The sequence below is a fragment of the Onychostruthus taczanowskii genome, unplaced genomic scaffold (genome assembly GCF_017590055.1).
Source record: "Onychostruthus taczanowskii isolate IOZ18803 unplaced genomic scaffold, ASM1759005v1 scaffold2, whole genome shotgun sequence".
In the NCBI taxonomy this organism is placed as follows: Eukaryota; Metazoa; Chordata; class Aves; order Passeriformes; family Passeridae; genus Onychostruthus; species Onychostruthus taczanowskii.
In genome coordinates, this window is record NW_024499239.1 from 28,583,690 (window position 1) to 28,607,141 (window position 23,452).

Sequence of the window (23,452 nt, forward strand, 5' to 3'; positions counted from 1 at the left end):
ATGGTGCTCCCACAGCAGCTCCTGGCTCTCACAGAGCTACAGCCTGTCCCATATTCCCAGTCCTGGCTCCCAGGAATGTTGCTGGCACATTGTCATTCCCAAAGGAGCAGGAGCAGCCTGGGAGCTCTGTGCCAAGCCCCTGGCTCTGGTGGAGCATTGCAGGGGCCCTGCTTGGGTCACTCCCAGCTGCTGGGAATGGGGTCGGTCCCAGCTGTGGCAGCCCAGAGCTGCTCCAGCCACAGCTCCTCTCCCGCCCAATCCGGGGCTTTAATCCTGATTTTTCTTGTCTCTCCTGGCCCCTCTCCCTGTGCTGCAGAGGAACAGCAGCGAGGTATGGACACACCCCGCATGCAGCCCCAGTGCATGGGGGGAGTGAAATCCCAGGACACCCAAGCCCCGTTTGGGAGCCAGGGAAGGATCCAGGTCCTGCTTGGAGGCTGCTGGCCCTGGTGGCTCCAGCGGGGCTGGGAAGGGAGGGATGAGCATGGAACTGTGATGGATGTGGAGACGGGTGACCCCCAGCTGGAGAGCCTTGGGAAGGGGCACTGGGAGCTGGTGGGACTCCTCCAGGGAGGTGTTGGTGACAGCAGGCCGTGCCCTGTGCCCCTCGCGGTGCTGATGGCAGCGCCCTCCGCAGGGGTTGGTGCCGGGCAGGTGCCGGGCGGCGGCTCCGGACCCGTGCAGGTGAAGGATTCCCCGCTCCTGCTGCAGCAGATCGACGCCCTGCAGCTCTCCCTGAAACACCTCAAGAACGAGAACAACCTGCTCAAGGTCTGGGGGAGCGGCAGGGGGTCCCTGTGGGATGGGATTCCTGTGGGATGGGATCAGGGTGGGGTGGGATCCCCATGAGATGGGATCCATATGGGGTGGGATTCCTGTAGGATGGCATCCATGTGGGATGGGATCCATATGGGATGTGATCCGGGTGGAATGGGATCCCTGTGGGATGTGATCCGGGTGGAATGGGCTTCGTGTGGGATGTGATCCGGGTGGAATGGGATCCCTGTGGGATGGGATTCCTATGGGATGGGATCAAGGTGAGATGGGATCCCTGTGGAATGGGCTTCGTGTGGGATGTGATCCGGGTGGGATGTGATCCCTGTGGGATTTGATCCCCAAGGGGTGTGATCCATGTGGGATGTGATCCATGTGAGATGGGGTTCCTGTGGGAAGGGATCCATATGGGATGTGATCTGGGTGGGATGGGATCCCTGTGGGAAGGGATCCCGGTGGGATATGGGATGAGCTGGAGAAGAGGCTCTCGTCTGGAGCACTCCAGGGGAAGGGGCTGGGAGCAGGGTCAGCACTGGGAGCTGGGAATGCTGGTGGAACTGGGGGTGCTGCTGATGTCCCTGCCAGCCCGGGTCCCCTCGGTGCAGATGCCACTGGCACAACCTGATTGATTGATAGATTGATCAATTGATTGATTAATGAACACCCCACGGGGCACAGCAGCCGATAACCCAATTAACCAACTATTCTAACGGATATTAATCCTGCTGGATATTAATTCATGGACGGCATGGAGCAGCTCATTAACACCTCCCACATCCAACCAGCCCCACGTGCAAGGGACACCCACGGCGACCGTCCCTTCTCCCACCCCTGCCGTCCTTGTTTTTCCCACCCGGCCTCTCCTCCCCGCTGCCTTTTCCCGCCGTTCTCCCCGTTTCCCGTGCCCCTCACTCTGGCTTCCCACCGATGCCAGGGTGCCCAGATGAAGATGGAGCTGGCCAGCCTGGCCCCGCTGCAGGTGCCGCGCGTGGCCGTGGCCCGGGAGCGCCCGGCCGAGGGGCTGCCCACGCAGAGCCTCTACCGCAAGACCACACAGCTGCTGGAGACCCTCTACCAGCTCAGCGCCAACGCCAAGGTGGTGGACATGAGGCACAGCAAATCCAGTAGGTCCTACAAAAACGTTCCTTGGGATTTGGGGGGGGGTGGTCTGTGGCACCTCTGTGTTGTCCCTGTGCCCGCAGCAGAGGGACTGGCGGCGATGTGCCACCCGGAGCAGGGCTCGCCGCGGGGTGGGATCTGCTCTGCTGGCAGCTTTGGGGTGTTTGGATTGAGTGCCAGTCCCTGTCCCCTCTCAGGGCCATTGGTGTGTTGGGGACACGTGGCTCGGTGTCCAGGGGATGAGCTGCTCCGGGTGGCTCAGCCTCTCCCTGCTGGGGAGCCCCCCAAGCCCTGAAATCCCCCTGGTACTAATCCAAGGGGGTCAGACCTTCCCTAAAACCCACCTGGTATCACCCTAAGGAGATCAAACCCCCTGAAATCCCCTGGTACCAACCTGAGGAGGTCAAACCCCCCAGGACCCACCTGGTACTAACCTGAGGAGGTCAAACCCCCCAAAACCCAGCCGGTGGCAGCCTGAGGGGTCACAGTGCTCAGCTGTGCCCGTGTCCCCCCGGCCCATCCCTCCCTTCCCGTTGTCCGCAGCGAGGAGCTCGTCAGCGCGGCTGCTGGAGCAGACAGCCCGGCTCTGCGCCCTCAAGAACTCCATCGATGCCCTGAAGGTGAGGAAGGGTCTTCTCCGGCCTGGGGGACCTGGTGGCACCCCCAGCCCAGCACTCAAGCCCCCAGGCTGGGGCTTGGTGGCATCTGGTGGCAGTGAGGGGACAAGGTGCTGCCCGTTCCCATTCCCTTCCCTAAACAGTCGGGTTTGACCCCTGTGATTCCTGCCCAGGGTGGGCAAGGGCTCGGTGGGGTGGGTGAGGGGCTCTGGGGGGTGATGAGGGTCCCCCCGGGGTGGATTTTGGGGTGACCTTGCTGTGCCCCCAGGACGACACGCTGCGGGAGATGGTTCAGCAGCAGCCGGGCGCTGGCGTCTCCACCACCTTCGGCACCTTCCCGTCCTCTTCCTTCCTGAAGGTGAGAGCCCCGTCCTGAGGGACCCCCAGCTCTGAGGAGCCCCGTCCTGAGGGACCCCCAGCTCTGAGGATCCCCAATCCTGAGGGACCCCAATCCCAAGGAATCCCCAATCCTGAGGGCCCCCCATTCCTGAGGGAACCCTGATTCCAAGAGATGCCTAAACAAAAACACCCATTCCTGAGGACCCCCAACCCTGAGGGCCTCCCAGCCCAAGGAACCCCCAATCCTGAGGGACCCCAATCACAAGAGATCCCCAATCCTGAGGGACCCCAATCACAAGAGATCCCCAATCCTGAGGGACCCCAATCACAAGAGATCCCCAATCCTGAGGGACCCCAATCACAAGGAACTCCCAATCCCAAGAGACACCGGTTACAAAAAACCCTATTCCTGAGGGACCCCAGTCCCAAGCTACCCCTAATCCTGAGGGACCCCAATCACAAGGAAACCCCAATCACAAGGAACCCCCAGTCCTGAGGGACCCAAATCACAAGGAACCCCCAGTCCTGAGGGACCCCAGTCACAAGGAAGCCCCAATCCTGAGGGACCCCAATCACAAGGAAACCCCAATCACAAGGAACCCCCAGTCCTGAGGGACCCCAGTCACAAGAGATCCCCAATCCTGAGGGACCCCAATCACAAGGAACCCCAATCCATCCCAAGGACCCCTGTTCCTGATCCCCAATTTCGAGGGACCCCCTATTCTGACAAACTCCAATCCCGAGGGATCCCCCATTCCCACGGGATGGGACGGGTAAGGACGCCCTGCTCCACCCCAGCCACCAGGTGCCACCCCGGGTGCCCCCGGGTCCCTCTGAGGGTGGCTGTGTCCCCGCAGGCCAAGCAGGAGCAGGCGCAGGGCCCGGCGCTGTGCGGGCGGGTGACGATCCCGTGCGCCCCGGGGCACGGCCAGGCGCACCGGGTGCTGCTCACCGCCGACCTGCTCCAGCACCTCCGCCAGCACTTCGTCGCCTGAGCCGCCCCCGAGGGACCCCCGGCCCGCTGTCCCCTCCCTTGGGATTCTCCGTGTCCCCCCCCCAGCCCGGCCCCACTCGCGGGTGGCAGCCGGAGCCGCTTCCCCCGGGGGGATCCGGGCCCCCCGCGCTGCTCTCGGACACTACAGACCCCCCCGGGACCCCCCCCCACCGGGACCGGGGCTGCGGCCCCCCCGTGCTCCTGGCATCCAATAAAACTTCCCTGGACGCGCTTCCTGCGCCTGGAACCGGGCACCGACCGGGAGGGGACACGAGGGGCTTCGGCTGGGACACGGGGGAGCATAAATGGGGACCCGAGAGGGGCACTGGGAGTCCCGGAGGGGACTGAGGGGATCCCCGGGGGTCACAGAGAGCGCCCGGGTGGAACCACGGGGACATTTGGGGATCCTGGGGTGGCACCGGGAGCACCGGGAGACATTTGGGGGTCCCGGCTGGGACCAGGGGGACACTTGGAGGGCACTGAGGGTCCCAGGAGGGGACCGGGAGAGCTTTGGGCGCCCCCGCAGGGGACAGGGGGGGACACCGGGGGGACACAGGGAGACACCGGGGGGGGGCGGGTCCCGCCACGTGCGGCCGCGCGCGCACCGATCAGAGCGGGAAGAGGCGGGGCCGCGGTGCGCGCGCGCGTCTCCCATTGGCCGGCGCGCAGGAAAAGGCGGGAGGGAACGCCCCATCCCGGCTCTGATTGGTAGGCGCCGCTGAGGGGGCGGGGTCAGCCCGTCCTCTTCTTCATTGGCTGCGGGGCGGGCCCATCGAGGGAGGCCCGCGGTGATTGGCGGAGGGTGCGGCGCAGTGGGCGCTGATTGGTGGAGGCGGGAGGAGGAGGGGTTCCGGCGTGGACAATGCGTCAGTTCCGGACGGCGGCGGTGGCGGCAGGACGATGGTGAGTGAGGGTCGGGCCCGCGTCGCATCCGACGCCATCGGGAGCGGGGAGGGACCCAGGAGCCCCCTCCGACCGCATCGGGAAGGGCCGGGACCGGAGGGAGGCCGGGGCAGCCGCGTGGGGCCGGGCCGGGCCGGGTGGGGCGGCGGGCGCGGGGATGGGCGGGAGCGCGGCCCCGGTGGCGCCCCCGGTGAGCGGAGCCCTCGGTGCCGCAGGTGCTGCTGCACGTGCTGTTCGAACATGCGGCCGGGTACGCGCTGTTCGCCGTGCGGGAGGTGGAGGAGATCGGCCTGCTGCTGCCGCAGGTACGGCACCGGCACCGGCGGGAGCGGGGACCGGGAGCGGAGCGGGGAGAGGGAGGCTGGGAACGGCGTGGGGAGGGACGGGAGCGGGGAGCGGGGAGGGGCGGGCAGGAGGGGACACTGGGGACGGAGAGGGGTGGAAGGAGCGGGGCGGGAACCGGCGGGGCGGTCGCGCTGCCGGGGCCGCTCCCGGTGCCCGGGGCTGACCGCAGCCCCGGCTGCCCCGCAGGTGGAGGAGAGCGTCCTCACGCTGGGCAAGTTCCACAACGTGGTGAAGCTCGTGGCCTTCTCGCCGTTCCGCTCGGCGCAGAGCGCGCTGGAGAACATGAACGCCGTGTCCGAGGGTGAGCGCGGGGACACCGGGACCCCCCTCCCGCGGGGACCCCCGGGCCGCCCTGAGCCCTCCGTGTCCCGCAGGAGTCCTGCACGAGGACCTGCGGCTGCTGCTGGACACGGCGCTGCCCCCCAAGAGGAAGAAGGTGCTGCTGGGGGTGGGCGATGCCAAGATGGGCGCGGCCGTGCTGGAGGAGCTGGGGGTGCAGTGCCAGACCGGGGGCGTCGTGGCCGAGCTGATGCGAGGTGAGCGGGGACGGAGGGGACAAGGGACATCTCGGTGGGCTCCTGCTTCGGTCGGGATTCGCCTGGGAGGGCTGAGGAGCGGGGGGGACCCTGTGCCGCGTCCCTGGGGCCGCGCGCGGTGGCAGCTCAGTGTCCCCCCGTGTTGACCCCGTGTCCCCGCAGGGATCCGGCTGCACTTCCCGGCGCTGGTGCGGGGCCTCACGGCGCAGTCGGCGGCCAAGGCCCAGCTGGGGCTGGGCCACAGCTACTCCCGGGCCAAGGTGAAGTTCAACGTGCACCGCGTGGACAACATGATCATCCAGTCCATCAGCCTGCTGGACCAGCTGGACAAGGACATCAACACCTTCTCCATGCGCGTCCGGTCAGTGGGGACAGGTTCTGGGGGGTTTAGAGGGTTTTTGGGGGTCCCCTCCCTTCCTCCCTCCCCATGCTTACCACAGGCAGCTGCCGCTGCTCCGGCCGCCTGTACAGACCGGGGAGGGACAGCAGCTCCCCAGGGGCCACCGGCCGGGCCACGGGGCCACGGCGTGGACCAGGGGGACATTTGGGAACAGGGTGGGGTGGCCTGGGGACACACAGAGCTGCGGTGGGGCCTGGGTGGCCCCAGTGACCGCGTGCTGTCCCCGCAGGGAGTGGTACGGGTACCACTTCCCCGAGCTGATCAAGATCGTCCCCGAGAACTCCACGTACTGCCGGCTGGCCAAATTCATCGGGAACCGCCGCGAGCTGAGCGAGGAGAGCCTGGAGGGGCTGGAGGAGATCGTCATGGACGGCGCCAAGGCCCAGGCCATCCTGGAGGCCTCGCGCTCCTCCATGGGTGAGGGGGGCTCTGAGGGGCTCGGGGGGGGGCCCGGCCTCGTGCCCGGTGCCGCCGCTCACCCGGTGCCTCCCCCAGGGATGGACATCTCCCCCCTGGACCTCATCAACATCGAGAGCTTCTCCCGCCGCGTCATCTCGCTGTCCGACTACCGCAAGGGGCTGCAGGAGTACCTGCGCTCCAAGATGAGCCAGGTGGCCCCCAGCCTGTCGGCCCTCATCGGGGAGGTGGTGAGTGTCCCCAGAGACCCCCCCTGTCCCCGCCCGGCCGCGGAGATGATGTCAGAGTGAATCTGTCAATCCACTGAGTCGCGCTGCTGACGCTTTCGCTGCTGATCCCCGGCCCGCGGGGACTCTCCGCGCCCCTGGGGGCTTCGGAGTCGCCCGTGACCCCCCCGTGCTGCCCCCCAGGTGGGCGCCCGCCTCATCTCTCACGCTGGCAGCCTGACCAACCTGGCCAAGTACCCGGCGTCGACGGTGCAGATCCTGGGTGCCGAGAAGGCCCTGTTCAGGTACCCGCTGGGGGTGAGCGGCCGGCCCCAGTCTGAGCGACCCCCGGAGCACAGCGGGCTGGGGAGGGGGCTGTCCGTGGGTGGGGGTGGCGTTCGGGGGTCCTGACCCCACGCCCTGGGCCACCCGCAGGGCGCTGAAGACGCGGGGGAACACCCCCAAGTACGGGCTCATCTTCCACTCCACCTTCATCGGGCGCGCGGCCGCCAAGAACAAAGGGCGGATCTCGCGCTACCTGGCCAACAAGTGCACCATCGCCTCGCGCATCGACTGCTTCTCAGGTGGGCTGGGGGCTTCGGGGGCACAGACCTGCTGGGCACTGTCCTGCTGGGCACTGACCTGCGGGGCACTGTCCTGCTGGGCCCTGTCCTGCTGGGCACTGTCCTGCTGGGCACTGTCACTCGGTGCCCCGGTGGGCACGGGGAGGGCACTCAGGGGGATTCAGGGCCGCTCTGCCGTGATGGGAACATTTTTCGTCAACAGCATCTCACCGCGGTGAATGGTGACTCCTGTGGGCTGAGCAGAGCACGGGGGGACTCAAGGGGGTGTGGGGGTGCAGGGTGAGTGCTGAGCCCCCCTGTCCCCTCCCCGCAGAGGTCCCCACCAGTGTGTTTGGGGACAAGCTGCGGGAGCAGGTGGAGGAGCGCTTGGCCTTCTACGAGACCGGGGAGCCACCCCGCAAGAACCTGGAGGTGATGAAGGAGGCCGTGGTGGAGGTGAGGAGGAAGAGGAGGAGGGGACGCTGAGGGGTGGAGAAGAGGGGTGAGGGTGACAAATGGAGGCAGTGGGAGAGATGGAGGAGGTGTGATCTTAGGGGAGACTAGGATGGAGGTGAGGTGTTGAGGTGAAAGTGATGAAAGTGTTGGGGCGGTGAAGATGATGGAGGTGAGGTCCTGGGGGAGATGAAGATGGCAGTAGTGAGGTACCAGAGGATGGAGATGGTGAATGGGAGCTGTGGGGGCAGTGAAGGTGGTGGAGATGATGAGGGTGATGCTGGGGGGATGAAGGTGAGATCCTCTGATGATGAGGGTGATGCTGGGGGGATGAAGGTGAGATCCTGTGATGATGAGGGTGGTGCTGAGGTGCTGGGGGATGAAGGTGAGATCCTGTGATGATGAGGGTGATGCTGGGGGATGAAGGCAAGATCCTCTGATGATGAGGGTGGTGCTGAGGTGCTGGGGGATGAAGGCGAGATCCTCTGATGATGAGGGTGATGCTGGGGGGATGAAGGCGAGGGCCCGTGTCGGAGGTGATGTCACTGTGCCACCCTGACCCACTGTGGAGGCCAAAGACTGATTTAATGAGTCTGATCCGACCAGGGCCAGGTGTGGGGACAAACGCTGGGACCCTGCCCTGGCTCACGTCCCCTGTGTGTCCCCAGGCCAGCGAGGTGGTGGCTGAGGTGAAGAGGAGGCAGGAGAAGAAGGAGAAGAAGAGGAAGAAGAGGGAGAAGCGGCGGCTGGAAGCCCTGGCAGCAGCTGCTGAGGAGGCAGCAGAGAACTCTGTGATGGAGACAGAGGTGAGGGGGAGGGGCTGAGACCCTTTTGGGGGGTCCTGGATGCTCCTGCTGGTGAGGGGGATGTCTGTACCCCCCAGGAGGGGAGGGAGGATGGGGTCAGAGCTGATGTGGGGCTCCCCACAGGAGAACGACGTGGGGGCCAAGAAGAAGAAGAAGAAAAAGAAGCAGCAGCAGCCAGAGGAGTCAGAGGCAGAGCCTGAGGAGAACGGGGTGGAGGAGGAGGAAGAGGAGGAGCCATTGCCCAAGAAGAAAAGGAAAGTCATGGCAGAGCCTGAGGAGGAAGAGGAGGAGGAGGAGGAAAAGAAGAAGAAAAAGAAGAAGAAGAAGAAGGCAGTGGCTCGGGACTCGGAGGAGGATTAGGGAGCAGTCAGCACACGGACTGACAGACTGACGGACAGGCAGCAGCCAGGAGTGGCCTCTGGAGACACCGCAGCCCCGAGGTGTCCCCAGCTGTGTCCTGTGCCACCGTGGCCACTTGGAACGTGTCACAGCCCCTCGTGGCCTGGGTGAGTCCCTCTGGTCACCAGCAGCCCGGGACTGTGCCTTACAGAGTGCAACTTCCAGCCCCGTGTCCCCTTCCCTGGGGGCCGGGCTGCGTGGGGCTGTCCCCAGGCCGTGTCCCCTTCCCTGGGGGCTGGGCTGCGTGGGGCTGTCCCCAGGCCGTGTCCCCTTCCTTGGGGACCTTGTGCCGCGTGGGGCTGTCCCCAGGCCGTGTCCCCTGTGCCTGTGCAGTGCAGGCCAGGCCCCGCTCGTGGTGCCCAAACCCCAATAAAGGGCTGAGGTCGTTGCTGATCCCTCCTGTCCTGCTCAGTGGCAGGGGCTGCCCAGGCTGTCCCCACGGGGGTCACCCTGTCACCAGCGGCCTGCCCCGGGCCCAGGGACGCTGACAGCAGCACGGTCACACCTAAGGCCACTTTATTGGAGTCGCCAGGGGCAGGGGTGAGGTCACTGCACCTCCAGGGCATCTATCACGGCCTGGGTGAAATCCATGGAGGTGGAGTAGCCCCCCATGTCCGCCGTGCGCACCTGCAAGGAGACGGGAGGTTAGGGGGACCAGCAGGGGACCTGCAAAAGCGGGGTCCCCCCGGCCCCAGGCTGGGCTGTGACACTGGGGGTGGGCTCCCTGGAGCCCTCTGCACCCCCAAAACTGTCCCCGTGCCCTGGGGACATGCAGAGGGGCTGGTGGCTCCTCTGCCCCACACGGCTCAGGGGTGCCCCAAACTCCAGCTGGGGCTCTGGTTCCAGCATTGCCCCCCCAGTACCCCAAAAGCTGCCCCAGGGCAGGGCCGGGCTGGAGGGAAGCGTTGGACCCTTTATTAGCAAAGCAGAATACAGAGCGTCACACGATGGCACAGCCCGGGGTGGCACCGGGCCTGGCCCCCGGGCACAGCAGCTGTGGGACCAGAGCCCTGCAGCTCCCCAATTCCCATGGATTGGGGGGCACGGGGTGCACCCCCCAACCCTGTCCCAGGTTTGGAGTGTTCCAGGGTCACCCCACGCCTGGAATTGTCCCTGCGTGGGGACCCTGTGCCAGCAGCTGCCATGGGGGGTGGAGGGTGGGGGACATCACCCTGTTTATTGCTGAAAGCTGCATGGGATGGGTCCCACGGGAATGGGGGGGACCAGTCACGCTGGTCCCACGGGAATGGGGTCACAGGGATCCCCACAGTCACACTGGTCCCACGGGAATGGGGTCACAGGGATCCCACAATCACGCTGGTCCCATGGGAATGGGGTCACAGGGATCCCACAATCACACTGGTCCCACATTTTTAAGGATCCCATGGGAATGGAGGTCCCACGAGAATCCCACACCCACACTGGTCCAGCAGCCACAGGGATCCCATGGGAATGGGGCTTCCAGAGTCTGAGGTGCTGCTTTCACAAGGATCCCACAAATCCCCCCGGTCCAACAGGCAAAACGACCCCATAGGAATGGGAGTCCCAACCCCACGCCTGGAATTGTCCCTGCGTGGGGACCCTGTGCCAGCAGCTGCCATGGGGGGTGGAGGGTGGGGGAACATCACCCTGTTTATTGCTGAAAGCTGCATGGGATGGGTCCCACGGGAATGGGGGGGACCAGTCACACTGGTCCCAGGGGAATGGGGTCACAGGGATCCCCACAGTCACACTGGTCCCACGGGAATGGGGTCACAGGGATCCTCACAATCACACTGGTCCCACGGGAATGGGGTCACAGGGATCCCCACAATCACACTGGTCCCACGGGAATGGGGTCACAGGGATCCCACAGTCACACTGGTCCCACATTTTTAAGGATCCCATGGGAATGGAGGTCCCACGAGAATCCCACACCCACACTGGTCCAGCAGCCACAGGGATCCCATGGGAATGGGGCTTCCAGAGTCTGAGGTCCTGCTTTCACAAGGATCCCACAAATCCCACCGGTCCAACAGGCAAAATGACCCCATAGGAATGGGAGTCCCACAGTCCCAGGTCCTGTTGTCACAGGGATCCGAGAATCCCACAGGAATGAAAATCCAATGGGGATCCCATGGGAATCACAAGGATCCCACAAATCCCACCGGTCCAACAGGCAAAATGACCCCATAGGAATGGGAGTCCCACAGTCCCAGGTCCTGTTCTCACAGGAATCTGAGAATCCCACGGGAATGACAATCCAATAGTGGGGATTCCATGGGAATGGGGGTTCCAGAGCCATGCTGGGTGGTCCCGATGTCCCTAGGAGCTGCCTATGATTTAGGGGCACTGCCCCATCCCCCAAAACCCCAAAATCCGCACCGGCCGCCTCCTGTGGGGGATGGGGAAGGGTAAAGCGTTACTGGGGGGCTGGGAGGGCATTTGGGGAGGGCGCCGAGGCGCTGGGGGAACGGGAATGGGGTCACAGGGATCCGACCAGTCACGCTGGTCCCACGGGAATGGGGTCACAGGGATCCCCACAGTCACACTGGTCCCACGGGAATGGGGTCACAGGGATCCCACAGTCACACTGGTCCCACATTTTTAAGGATCCCATGGGAATGGAGGTCCCACGAGAATCCCACACCCACACTGGTCCAGCAGCCACAGGGATCCCATGGGAATGGGGCTTCCAGAGTCTGAGGTCCTGCTTTCACAAGGATCCCACAAATCCCACCGGTCCAACAGGCAAAACGACCCCATAGGAATGGGAGTCCCACAGTCCCAGGTCCTGTTGTCACAGGGATCCGAGAATCCCACAGGAATGAAAATCCAATGGGGATCCCATGGGAATGGTTCCAGAGCCATGCTGGGTGGTCCCGATGTCCCTAGGAGCTGCCTATGATTTAGGGGCACTGCCCATCCCCCAAAACCACCCCATAAACCCCAAAATCCGCACCGGCCGCCTCCTGTGGGGGATGGGGAAGGGTAAAGCGTTACTGGGGGGCTGGGAGGGCATTTGGGGAGGGGGCCGAGGCGCTGGGGGAGCCGCCGGGGGTCCTAAGCCCCATAGTTGGGGTGCAGGTTGTCAATGACGGACTTGACGAAGTCGGAAGTGGTGGAGTAACCGCCCAGGTCCCGCGTCCGGACCTGCAAATCCAACAGGGAGGGGAGACACGGGAAGGAGGCGCTGGTGAACGGGGGAACGGCCGGGAGGCGGACAGGACAGCACGGAGACAGCGGGGACCCGCCGGAGCCCTGCCAGGGAACGGGGCTGTGGAACTCCCCGAGAGCCCTGCCAGGACCTGGGGTGGGAACGGGGCTGTGGAACATCCCTGAGAGCCCTGCCAGGACCTGGGGTGGGAACGGGGACGTGGAACATCCCTGAGAGCCCTGCCAGGACCTGGGGTGGGAACGGGGCTGTGGAACATCCCTGAGAGCCCTGCCAGGACCTGGTGGGAACGGGGCTGTGGAACATCCCTGAGAGCCCTGCCAGGATTTTGGGTGGACATGGGGACGTGGAAAGGTCCCTGAGGGCTCTGTGAGAACCCAAATGGGGACAAGGCCATGGAGGATCCCCCAGCCCTGCCTGAAGTCCCTCCCTCATGACCACAGGGGCTGGACACAGCTGTGGGCCTGGGATTGTAGCTGGAGAGAGGAGAGGAGCCAGAATTCCAGCTGGAAAGAAGAGAGGAACCAAAATTCCAGCTGGAAAGAGGAGAAGAACCAGACTTCCAGCTGGGAAGAGGAGAAGAACCAGAATTCCAGCTGGGAAGAAGAGAGGAACCAAAATTCCAGCTGGGAAGAGAAGAACCAGAATTCCAGCTGGGAAGAAGACTGTAGAGAGGAACCAAAATTCCAGCTGGGAAGAGAAGAACCAGAATTCCAGCTGGGAAGAAGAGAGCAGAGACTGCGACCCAGGCACCACCAGCCCCACCCACTGTCCCGCACTCACTTTTCCACCTTTGATCACCTTCTTCACCGCGTCCGAGACCATGTTGGAGTGGTATTCCAGGCTGGAAAAGAGGGGGAAGCAGGAGGTCAGCCCCTCAGAAGCCCCCCCAGCCCCCCCCTTTAGAGCCCAGCACGTACTTGAGGTGCCGCAGCATGTTGGAGGCCGAGAGCAGCATGGCCGTGGGGTTGGCGATGTTCCTGCCCACGGCCTGGGCGAAGGGGTGCCGGGCTCCCTGTGGGACACAGGGCACGGTGACAGGATCAGCCCACCCTGGCAGCCTCGGGAATCCCCTCTGGGATGCCCCCGGAACGCCCCTCCTCACCAGCTCGAACACGGCGTACTCGGCGCTGTAGCTCTCGCCGGGCACGACGCCGGCGCCGCCCACCAGCCCCGCGGCCAGGTTGTCCACGATGTTCCCGTAGAGGTTGGGCATCACCAGGACGTCGAACTGGTAGGGGTTCTGCACCAGCTGGGGTGGGAATGGGAATGGGGCAGTGAGGCCGGGAACAGCTGGGGGGAAGCTCAGCCCCACCCTGGGACAGGGGGCAGAGCCCACGTGTGGAGGGATGGATGAGCTCCAGGTGTGGGGGGATGGATGAGCTCCCAGGTGGGGATGGATGAGCTCCGAGGGGGGATGGATGAGCTCCAGGTGTGGGGGGATGGATGAGCTCCCAGGTGAGTGGGGCTGGATGAGCTCCCAGGTGGGGATGGATGAGCTCCGAGGGGGGATGGATGAGCTCCAGGTGTGGGGGGATGGATGAGCTCCCAGGTGAGTGGGGCTGGATGAGCTCCCAGGTGGGGATGGATGAGCTCCCAGGTGAGTGGGGCTGGATGAGCTCCCAGGTGTGTGGGGATGGATGAGCTCCAGGTGTGTGGGGATGGATGAGCTCCCAGGTGTCTCCAACCCATTCCATGCTTTGATGAGCTCCAGGTGTGTGGGGATGGATGAGCTCCAGGTGTGTGGGGATGGATGAGCTCCCAGGTGTCTCCAACCCAGATCATTCCATGCTTGGCACAGCTGCCTGGAGCAGCAGGGAGGGGACTGGGGGAGTTTTTAGGGATGTGAAGGGGAATTTTTAGGGATATAAAGGGGAATTTTTAGGGATAGAAACATGCCCAGCCCCAGTGAGGCTGCAGGAACCCAGGTCCCCAAATTCCCCCCAGGAGCAGCACTGGGACGGCCCTGGAGCCACAGGCTCGGCAAGGCACAGCTGGGAGTGTTGGGAATGTTGGGAATGCTGGGGGGGCTCCTGCCTGGCACGGGGACAACCCTGGGCCCAGGTGGGCTCGGTGTGCCCAGCCTTGGAGGCTCCAGCTCCTCAGGGGGGGATTGGGAAGGGACCAGGGACAGGGACAAGGGATGGGGACACACGCAGGGGCGTGGCCGGCCCGGGGGCGTGGCCAGGGGGGCGTGGCTCACCTGCATGCAGCAGTTGTCGATGATCATGGTGTCGAATTTGATCTTGGGGTACAGCTCAGCCACCTCCTTACAGCACTGCAGGAACAGCCCATCCCCCAGCTTCCTGCACAGGGAACACCAGGAGGGGTTGGGGGACAGCAGGGAAATCCCAAAGGCTGCAGGGATCCAGCAGGAACTGCAGGATCCAGCAGGAATTGGGATCTGTGACACCCTTTGGGGCTCCTCGTGCTGCTTTTCCCCCCCCTCCCCGATGGGAAGGGGATTTGTCCCAGGGGGGAGATGCAGGAGGAGCTGTCCAGGTGCTCCCATCAATGATTCCAGAGCTTGGGATTCTGCAGGAATGACCCCAGGCCAATGATCCCACAATCCATGGGGACAGGGCTGTGGAGATGCCACCCTGGGAATATCTGGACACTGATTTATCAATAATGTCACTGATTTATCAGCAGCAGCTGCAGGTCAGTGTCCTGCTCACTCCTGCCTGGGAGCAGAGTGAGGGAAAAGCCCCAATCCCAGATGGACAGGGACACCTCCCACTGTCCCAGGTGGATCCACCCCGGCCTTGGGCACTGCCAGGGATCCAGGGGCAGCCCCAGCTGCTCTGGGAATTCCAGCCCAGCCAGGAATTCCTTGCCAAGACCCCACCCCAATCTCTCTTTTTCCCCTCTGAAGCCCTTCCCCCCCTCTCCTGGCACTCCAGGTCCCTCCCAGGTGTCCTGGAGCCCTGTGGGGCCCTGGCAGGCCACCCTGAGGCCACACGGTGCCCAGGGGGTGACAGTGGCACTCACATGATGTTGGCCTTGTGCACAGCAGTGACCTTGGCCCGGCCCTTCTTGGTGGCGTAGTCGAAGGCGAACTTGGCGATGCGCTGGGACTTGGCCCTGGTGATGATCTTGAGGCACTCGATCACGCCCTTGGCACTCTGGGGGCACAGGGGCTCACAGCCTGGCACGGCCAGCCCGGCCTGCCCCGGCACCTGTCCTGCCCTGGCACTGGCACCTGTCCTGCCCTGGCACTGGCACCTGCCCTGGCACCTGTCCTGCCCCGGCACCTGTCCTGGCACTGGTACCTGTCCTGGCACCTGCCCTGGCACTGGCACTGGCACCTGTCCTGCCCTGGCACTGCCACCTGTCCTGGCATTGGCACCTGCCCTGGCACCTGTCCTGCCCTGGCACCTGTCCTGGCACTGGCACCTGTCCTGTCCTGTCCTGGCACTGGCACCTGTCCTGGCCCTGTCACTCGTCCTGTCCTGGCACTGGCACCTGTCCTGGCACTGGCACCTGTCCTGGCGCCTGTCCTGGCACTGGCACCTGTCCTGGCACTGGCACCTGTCCTGTCCTGCCCTGGCACCTGTCCTGTCCTGTCACCTGTCCTACCCTGGCACCTGTCCTCTCCTGGCACCTGTCCTGCCCTGGCATTGGCACTGGCACCTGTCCTGCCCTGGCACTGGCACCTGTCCTGCCCTGGCACCTGTCCTGCCCTGGCACCTGTCCTGCCCTGGCACTGGCACCTGCCCTGCCCTGGCACCTGTCCTGCTCCGGCACTGGCACCTGTCCTGTCACCTGTCCTGTCCTGCCCTGGCACTGGCACCTGTCCTGGCATTGGCACCTGTCCTGCCCCGGCATTTGCACCTGTCCTGCCCTGGCACTGCCACCTGCCCCGGCACTGGCACTGGCACCTGCCCTGCCCTGGCACCTGTCCTGCCCTGCGCTCCTCCCTTCCCCAGTGCTGTCATCCTTTATCATTATTGTTATTGCTATTATTAATATTCCCTTTCCTCTCCTTATTCCCCTCCTCTCATCATATTTATTATTACTACTATTATTGTTATCATTGCCATTGCCCTGGCACTGGCACTGCCACCTGTCCTGGCACTGGCACCTGTCCTGTCCCGGCACCTGTCCTGCCCTGGCATTGGCACCTGCCCTGGCACCTGTCCTGTCCTGGCACTGGCACCTGTCCTGCCCTGGCACCTGTCCTGTCCTGCCCTGGCACTGGCACCTGTCCTGTCCTGCGCTCTCCTCCCTTCCCCAGTGCTGTCATCCTTTATCATTATTGTTATTGCTATTATTAATATTCCCTTTCCTCTCCTTATTCCCCTCCTCTCATCATATTTATTATTACTACTATTATTGTTATCATTGCCATTATCATTAGTTATTACTATTCACCACATTTATTATATGTTACATGTATGATTATATGTTATTCTTACACATATTTATATTTATTAATTCTTACCATCGTGATTTTTTCAATCAAATATTTCTTATCATTAAAATTTTCTTCCAATTACTATATATTTCTTATCAAATTTTTTTCAGTTATTAAATTGTTCTCTCCTCCCTTCCCCAGTGCTGTCATCCTTTATCATTATTACTATTATTAATATTCCCTTTCCTCCTTATCATCACATTTATTATTACTACTATTATTATCATTAGTTATTATTATTCACATTTATTATGTTACATGTATGATTATATGTTATTCTTACACATATTTATATTTATTAATTCTTATCATTGTGATTTTTTCAATCAAATATTTCTTATCATTAAAATTTTCTTCCAATTACTATATATTTCTTATCAAATTTTTTTCAGTTATTAAATTGTTCTCATCATCATAATTTTGTTTCAATTATTGAATTACTCTAATCACCAACATCATTTTGTTTCAATTATTGAATTGCTCTAATCACCAACATAATTTTGTTTCAATTATTGAATTGTTCTAATCATCATCACCATTTTGTTTCAATTATTGAATTTTTCTAATCGTCTCCACTTTGTTGCAATTGTTGAATTGTTCTTATCATCACCATAATTTTCTTTCAATTATTCAATTTTTCTAATCATCACCACTTACTTTCAATTGTTATCATCATCACCTTCACCTTGTTTCAATTACTGCATTGTTCTCAACACAATTTTGTTTCAATTGTTTTCTTCCAATTACTATATATTTCTTATCAAATTTTTTTCAGTTATTAAATTGTTCTCATCATCATAATTTTGTTTCAATTATTGAATTGCTCTAATCACCAACATAATTTTGTTTCAATTATTGAATTGCTCTAATCACCAACATAATTTTGTTTCAATTGTTGAATTGTTCTTATCATCATCATAATTTTCTTTCAATTATTCAATTTTTCTAATCATCACCACTTAGTTTCAATTGTTATCATCATCACCTTCACCTTGTTTCAATTACTGCATTGTTCTCAACACAATTTTGTTTCAATTATTGAATTGTTCTAATCATCATCACCATTTTGTTTCAATTATTAATTTGTTCCAATCTCAACCCAGGTTTGCCTTTTCTGTCCAGCTCTCCCCGCTGGTGTCTCCATTCCTGGCCAGGGTTAACCCAGGACAATCCATGTGCCACTGTCCCTTTTGCCAGGCATTGTCCCCCTGCAGCCACCCCATTCCTCGCTGGGGCTGGCTGTGCTCCTATCCCAAAATATTCCCTAATTCCACTGCTCAGGCAGGTCCAGAGTGTGCTGAGCAGGGAATGGGGTGGGTTGGAGAGACCTTGGAGCTGATCCCATCCCACCCAGGGACCCCTCCCACTGCCCCAGGTGGATCCAAATCCATCCAACCTGGCCTTGGGCACTGCCAGGGATCCAGGGGCAGCCACAGCTGCTCTGGCAATTCCAGCCCAGCCCCTGCCCACCCTCCCAGCCAGGAATTCCTTGCCAAGATCCCAGCCCAATCTGCCCTTTGCCAGTGGGAGCCATTCCCTGTGTCCTGTCCCTCTGTCCCTTGTCCCCAGTCCCTCTGCCGCTCTCCTGGAGCCCCTTCAGGGACTCTGAGCATTCCCTGGATTTTTCCCTTCTCCAGGGGAACATTCCAGCTCTCCCAGAGCAAAACAGCTCCACAACCCTGGAATGATTTGAGTTGGAAAAGACCTTAAATCCCATCTATTCCCACCCCACCCATGGACAGGGACACCTCCCACCATCCCAGCTGGATCCAGCCTGGCCTTGGACACTTCCAAGGATCCATGGGCAGCCACAGCTTCTCTGGGAATTCCATCCCAGCCAGGAATTCCTTGCCAACATCCCATCCCAATCTCCCCTTTCGCAGTGGAAGCCATTCCCTGTGTCCTGTCCCTCCAGCCCTTGTCTGCTACTTTTACCATCCCTGATCCCCATCCCTGAAACCCAACCGTTCCTTTTCCCCTTTTCCTCAATCCTTTTCCCTCTTTCCCCCTCTCCAGCTGTGCTGGAGCCCCCCAGGCCGGGAGGGCCCAGTGGGGGGCAGTACCTCGTGCTCCAGGGAGCTGTACTCGCCCTCGGTCTGCTCGCGGATGATCACCAGGTCCAGGTTGTTGTGCCGGGTCTGGTATCCCGGGAGGCTCTTCACGTGCACCACGTTGGCAAACAGGTCCAGCTTCCTCCTGGGGACAGGGACAGCCCGTCCCCTCTGAGAGCTGGGGACGCCCCACCCTGCAGGACCCCACAGCTCCTGGCCAGGGATGGTCCCTCGGGAATTCCACCTCACTGTAACTCGTTAGTTATTCATTAACGGGGTTTCCCCAGTGATGAGTTCTGGGATCCACCACCTCCAGAACTTCCAGGGAAGCAGGTTCAGTCAACAGGGGCAGCTCCAGGCTAGGGAGCTTTGCCACTCAATAACTCATTAATTAATAATTAATGTTTTCTTGCCCAGTGACTGTCCCCTGCAAGTCCCAGGGGACACAGCTTCCCTCTGCAGGACCCCACGGTGAGCAGGGACAGCTCCTGGCCAGGGATGGTCCCTCGGGAATTCCACCTCACTGTAACTCGTTAGTTATTCATTAATGGATTTTTTTTCCCAGTGACTGTCCCCTGCAAGTCCCAGGGGACACTCCCAATAACTCATTAATTATTAATTAACGGGGTTTCCCCAGTGATGAGTTCTGGGATCCACCACCTCCAGAACTTCCAGGGAAGCAGGGCGAGTCAACAGGGGCAGCTCCAGGCTAGGGAGTTTTGCCACTCAATAACTCATTAATTAATAATTAGCGGATTTTTCCCCAGTGACTGTCCCCTGCAAGTCCCAGGGGACACTCCCAATAACTCATTAATTATTTATTAATGGGTTTTTCCCAGTGATGAGTTCTGGGATCCACCCCACCACCTCCAGAACTTCCATGGAAGCAGGTTCAGTCAGCAGGGACAGCTCCAGACCACAGAATTTTGACTCCCAATAGCTTATTAATTAATAATGACATTAATAAAAACATTAATTAATCTTTTCTTCCCCAGTGACTGTCTCTTCCAAGTCCCAGGGGACACAGCTGGGGTCACCCCCGCAGGGTCCCACTGAAGGTTTTGTTTCCCAGCCCACACAGAATCCCTCGGCCTTCTCCTCTCGCCCCTAACTCATTAATGATTAATTAATTAACCCCCCTCACCTGAGCCTCATGTCATAGGACGCCAGGTCTCCCTTGTACTCCATGGGCGTGTGGATCTTCCCTGCAGGACACGGGGGAATTGTCCCAATATCCCAGAAATCCCTCCCCTGGCACAGCCCGAGGGGTCAGCGCTGCCTCGGGGCTGGGGGGACAGGGACGGGGACAGGGACAGGACAGGGACAGGGACAGGGCAGGGACAGGACAGGGACATGGGGACAGGGACAGGGCTCACCAATGAGGGCCACCTTGCTCTCCTTCATGGAGTCCACCACCCTGTCCAGCTTCTCCTCGGACGCCGTGTTCTGCACCTCGCTCAGGTGGTGCTCGTCGAAGATCACGGGGACATTGCCAGCCTGGGACAGGGACAGGGCCACCCAGGGTCACCTCAGGGCCACCTCAGGGACACCTCAGGGGGACACGGAGCCCTGAGCCAGCCGGGGCCGTGCTCAGGGACAGCTGGGATCACCTCAGTGGCACTGATGGAGCCACGGGATATTTCCCTTGGGAAAACCCCCAGCATTGCCAAGGCCACCCCTTGGGATGTCCCCAAGTGTCACATCCACAGGGCTGGTAAATCCCTCCAGGGATGGGGATTCTCCTCTGGGAGCCATTTTTAGGAGGAATTTTCCCAATATCCCAAATTATCCCCAATCCAATTATCCCAATATCCCAAATCCCTCCAGGAAAGGGGACCCACCCTCTGCCTGTGGGCAGCACCACTGGCGACGGGGGGCACAGGGACATGCAGGGACATTTAGGGACATGCAGGGACATCAGGGACATCTAGGGATGCTCAGTGACACACAGGGACACTCAGTGACACGTGGGAACACGCAGGAACATTTAGGGACACTCAGGGACAGGCAGGGACATTCAGAGATACTCAGGGACACTCAGGGACAGGCAGGGACACTCAGCGACAAGAAGGGACACGCAGGGACATCAGGGACATTTAGGGACACTCAGAGACAGGCAGGAACACACAGGGACACTTAGGGACATTCAGAGACATACAGGGACACTCAGTGACATACAGAGACACAGAGGAACTCACAGGGACAGGCAGGGACACGCAGGGACACTCAGGGACAGGCAGGGACACTCAGGGACACTCAGGGCCAGCTGCACTGGTGTCCCCTCAGGGCCATACCTTGAAGACCTCCTTGACAGCGTGCATCAGCTCCGGGCCCACGCCATCCCCCGGCAGCATTGTCACCTGGAATGTCCCCTCAGCCCGGTGGGACTGCGGAGACACGGCGGGGTCACCCCAAAAGCAGCCCCAGAGGGACCCCCGGGGACCTGGCCCACGTCACACCCACGGGGACACGGAATGGTCGGGCTGGGAAAGCCCTGCAGTGCCAAGGCCACCACTGAGCTTTGTCCCCAAGTGTCACATGCACTGGGAAACCCCCCAGGGATGGGGACTCTCCCCTTCTTTTTCCAAGAGGAATTTCCCCAGTAGCAAATCCAAATCTCTCCAAACAGGAGGTCTCCACATTTCTCATTCCAGGAGGAATTTCCCCAATATCCCAGCACAGCCTGGTGTTCCTAAATCCCCTCACTCCTTTTCCCTGCCCTCAGGAACTCCTGGAATTTTGGACAATCATTTTTAGGAGGAATTTCCCTAATAATCCACCCAAATCCAGGGATGAGGTCTCTCCATTTCTCTTTCCAGGAGGAATTTCTCCAGTATCCAACCCCAATATCCCAGCACAGCCTGGTGTTCCCAAATCCCCTCACTCCTTTTCCCTGCCCTCAGGAACTCCTGGAATTCTGCCCAGCCATTTTTAGGAGGAATTTCCCCAACATGCCACCCAAATCTCTCCAAGGGTGGGGATTCCCCCCTTCTCTTTCCAGGAGGAATTTCCCCAGTATCCCAGCACAGCCTGGTGTTCCTAAATCCCCTCACTCCTGCTCCCTGCCCTCAGGAACTCCTGGAATTCTTCGCAGCCATTTTTAGCAGGAATTTCCCCAACATGCCACCCAAATCTCTCCAAAGAGGAGGTCTCCACATTTCTCTTTCCAGGAGGAATTTCCCCAGTATCCCAGCACAGCCTGGTGTTCCTAAATCCCCTCACTCCTTCTCCCTGCCCTCAGGAGCTCCTGGAATTTTGCCAAGCCCCATTTTCAGGCCCAGACCACAGGAGAATCTCCCAGATCACTCCTGGGCTGTCCCTCCCCTCCCTCCCCAGCCCGGAATTCCCTGCTGGGAGCTGCTCCCAGCTCAAACCCCCCCACACCCAGCCCAGGGAATTCCCAGGGAATTCCCAAACCCCAGAGGGAGGAAGGAGGGAGGGAGGGAGGGAAGGAAAGCTGAGAGTGACAAATGGGGAGCTTTAAATAAGCTGGAATCAAATGTCCAGGGCAGAAATGTGAAATGGCAGGAGGCAGAGCTGAGCGAAGGGCAGTGCCTCAAGGTCACCCTCGGGGCTCAGCCCTTCCCTCAGCCACATTTCCCATGGAATCAGGGAATTTCCTGGCTGGGAAAAGCCCCAGGGACCCCCCACCACCGGCAGTGTCCCCAAGTGCCACATCCCCAGGGTGTCAAACCCCTCTGCCCTTCTTCCCAATATCCCACCCAAACCTCCCCTCAGGCCTTTTCCCCTTGTCCCCGACCCCCCCTCTCCTCTCAGGGAGGTTTGGGGGGGTCAGGAGTTCCCCCCCGAGCCCCCTCTGCCCCCCCAGCCCCTGCTCACCTTGGCCTGGGCTTGCTGCAGGAGGGTGGCCGAGGTGCCCAGCCCCCGCCACGCCCCGAGGCTCTGGGCACGCAGGAGGCCCTGGGGGTGCCACAGGTCAGAGAGCCCCCTCAGGGGGTGCCCCCCACCCCCGAAGCCCTCCCCGACCCAAAAATGTCACCCCCGAAATGACACCCCCACCTCCCCAAGCCCTCAGTGACCCCTCACGGATCCCCTCAAGCCCTCAATGACCCCTCACGAACCCCCCCAGACCCGTCTGACCGCCCCCAGACCCTGTATGACCCCTCACTGACCCCCCCAGACCCGTCTGACCCCTCACGGACCCCCGCAGCCCTCACGGACCTCCCCAAGCCCTCAGTGACCCCTCACCCCTCACAGCCCAGAGAAGGATGAGGTCAGAGCCCGTTTGACCCCCCTGACCCTGCCCGTCGCCCCTAACCCGATTCCCCACCGCAGAGCGATGTCCCCCCTCGCTGTGTGCCCCCAGTTCCCGGGGCTGTGCCCGCTGTCCCCTCACCGCCCTTGTCTCGTCCCCCCCTCACCGCCGCCGCCGCCCGGCCCGCGCTGAGCGCCGCCATCTTTGCAAGCCCACAATGCACCGCGGGGCGGAGCGGGGGAGCGGAACGTGACGCAAAAGGGGCGGGGCCTCGCTGGCCCTGCGGCGCCCCCTGCCGGACGAGCGAGACAGAGCGGGGACGGAGCCCCCCAGTGTCCCCACAATGTCCCTCAGTGTCCCCACAATGTACCCCGGGACCCCCCCAGTGTCCCCACAATGTCCCCCGGGACCCCCCAGTGTCCCCACAATGTCCCCCGGGACCCCCCAGTGTCCCCACAATGTCCCCCGGGACCCCCCAGTGTCCCCACAATGTCCCCCGGGACCCCCCAGTGTCCCCACAATGTACCCCCGGGACCCCCCAGTGTCCCCACAATGTACCCCCGGGACCCCCCAGTGTCCCCACAATGTACCCCCGGGACCCCCCAGTGTCCCCACAATGTAACCCTGGGACCCCCCAGTGTCCCCACAATGTCCCCCTGGGACCCCCCAGTGTCCCCACAATGTCCCCCTGGGACCCCCCAGTGTCCCCACAATGTACCCCCCAGTGTCCCCACAATGTCCCC

At 61.0% G+C, this 23,452-nt stretch overlaps 3 protein-coding genes and 2 non-coding genes across 6 annotated transcripts in view; 4 read left to right on the plus strand and 1 right to left on the minus strand.

Annotated features, from left to right (window-relative positions):
• The window catches only part of DCTN1 (dynactin subunit 1), a 37,812-nt gene extending 33,722 nt beyond the window's left edge, over positions 1–4,090 (plus strand). The window contains exons 23-27 of the mRNA XM_041403037.1: positions 638–771; positions 1,709–1,898; positions 2,437–2,513; positions 2,779–2,868; positions 3,707–4,090. Coding sequence (XP_041258971.1) covers positions 638–771; positions 1,709–1,898; positions 2,437–2,513; positions 2,779–2,868; positions 3,707–3,844 — 629 coding nt within the window. The 3' untranslated portion in view covers positions 3,845–4,090. The remainder of the gene's footprint in view (positions 1–637; positions 772–1,708; positions 1,899–2,436; positions 2,514–2,778; positions 2,869–3,706) is intronic.
• A 300-nt stretch (positions 4,091–4,390) lies between these two features.
• Positions 4,391–9,264, plus strand: NOP56 (NOP56 ribonucleoprotein). Its single transcript, XM_041403038.1, has 12 exons — positions 4,391–4,746; positions 4,962–5,051; positions 5,278–5,392; positions 5,466–5,627; positions 5,790–5,988; positions 6,257–6,444; positions 6,523–6,674; positions 6,855–6,955; positions 7,086–7,234; positions 7,548–7,669; positions 8,335–8,472; positions 8,596–9,264. Exons 1-12 carry the CDS (start codon positions 4,744–4,746, stop codon positions 8,830–8,832), a joined length of 1,656 nt encoding a protein of 551 aa, XP_041258972.1. The 5' UTR covers positions 4,391–4,743; the 3' UTR covers positions 8,833–9,264.
• On the plus strand, positions 7,406–7,477 carry LOC121335263. The gene has a single exon (XR_005952535.1). It is a non-coding gene; the product is annotated as a small nucleolar RNA SNORD56 (small nucleolar RNA).
• On the plus strand, positions 8,198–8,266 carry LOC121335262. The gene has a single exon (XR_005952534.1). It is a non-coding gene; the product is annotated as a small nucleolar RNA SNORD57 (small nucleolar RNA).
• A 106-nt stretch (positions 9,265–9,370) lies between the features above and the next one.
• Positions 9,371–22,991, minus strand: IDH3B (isocitrate dehydrogenase (NAD(+)) 3 non-catalytic subunit beta). Of its 2 annotated transcripts, none has more exons than XM_041403040.1 (12): positions 22,876–22,989; positions 22,334–22,414; positions 20,788–20,880; positions 19,870–19,990; positions 19,638–19,698; positions 18,506–18,638; positions 15,017–15,150; positions 14,229–14,331; positions 13,131–13,277; positions 12,946–13,040; positions 12,809–12,869; positions 9,371–9,498 (listed from the first exon to the last, which is right to left on the minus strand). In XM_041403040.1, the coding sequence occupies exons 1-12, from the start codon at positions 22,909–22,911 to the stop codon at positions 9,418–9,420; spliced, it is 1,146 nt and encodes a 381-aa protein (XP_041258974.1). In that variant the 5' UTR covers positions 22,912–22,989; the 3' UTR covers positions 9,371–9,417. The 2 variants fall into 2 exon arrangements, with proteins under 2 accessions (XP_041258974.1, XP_041258973.1); XM_041403039.1 differs by lacking the exon at positions 9,371–9,498 and adding an exon at positions 11,899–12,003 and having other exon boundaries at positions 22,876–22,991.
• Between the last annotated feature and the right edge of the window lie 461 nt (positions 22,992–23,452).

Bases quoted from the DNA above. Each gene is read 5' to 3' on its own strand.
- IDH3B (XM_041403039.1), bottom strand. From the start codon at position 22,911: ATGGCGGCGCTCAGCGCGGGCCGGGCGGCGGCGGCG. The intron at 19,991-20,787 runs GTATGGCCCTGA...TCCCTGTCCCAG, and splicing joins CTGTCAAGGAGGTCTTCAAG to GCTGGCAATGTCCCCGTGAT. The intron at 12,004-12,808 runs GTGAGTGCGGGA...TTGGATTTGCAG, and splicing joins AGGTGATCAAAGGTGGAAAA to GTCCGGACGCGGGACCTGGG.
- NOP56 (XM_041403038.1), top strand. The intron at 5,052-5,277 runs GTACGGCACCGG...GCTGCCCCGCAG, and splicing joins TCGGCCTGCTGCTGCCGCAG to GTGGAGGAGAGCGTCCTCAC. The intron at 7,235-7,547 runs GTGGGCTGGGGG...CCCTCCCCGCAG, and splicing joins GCGCATCGACTGCTTCTCAG to AGGTCCCCACCAGTGTGTTT.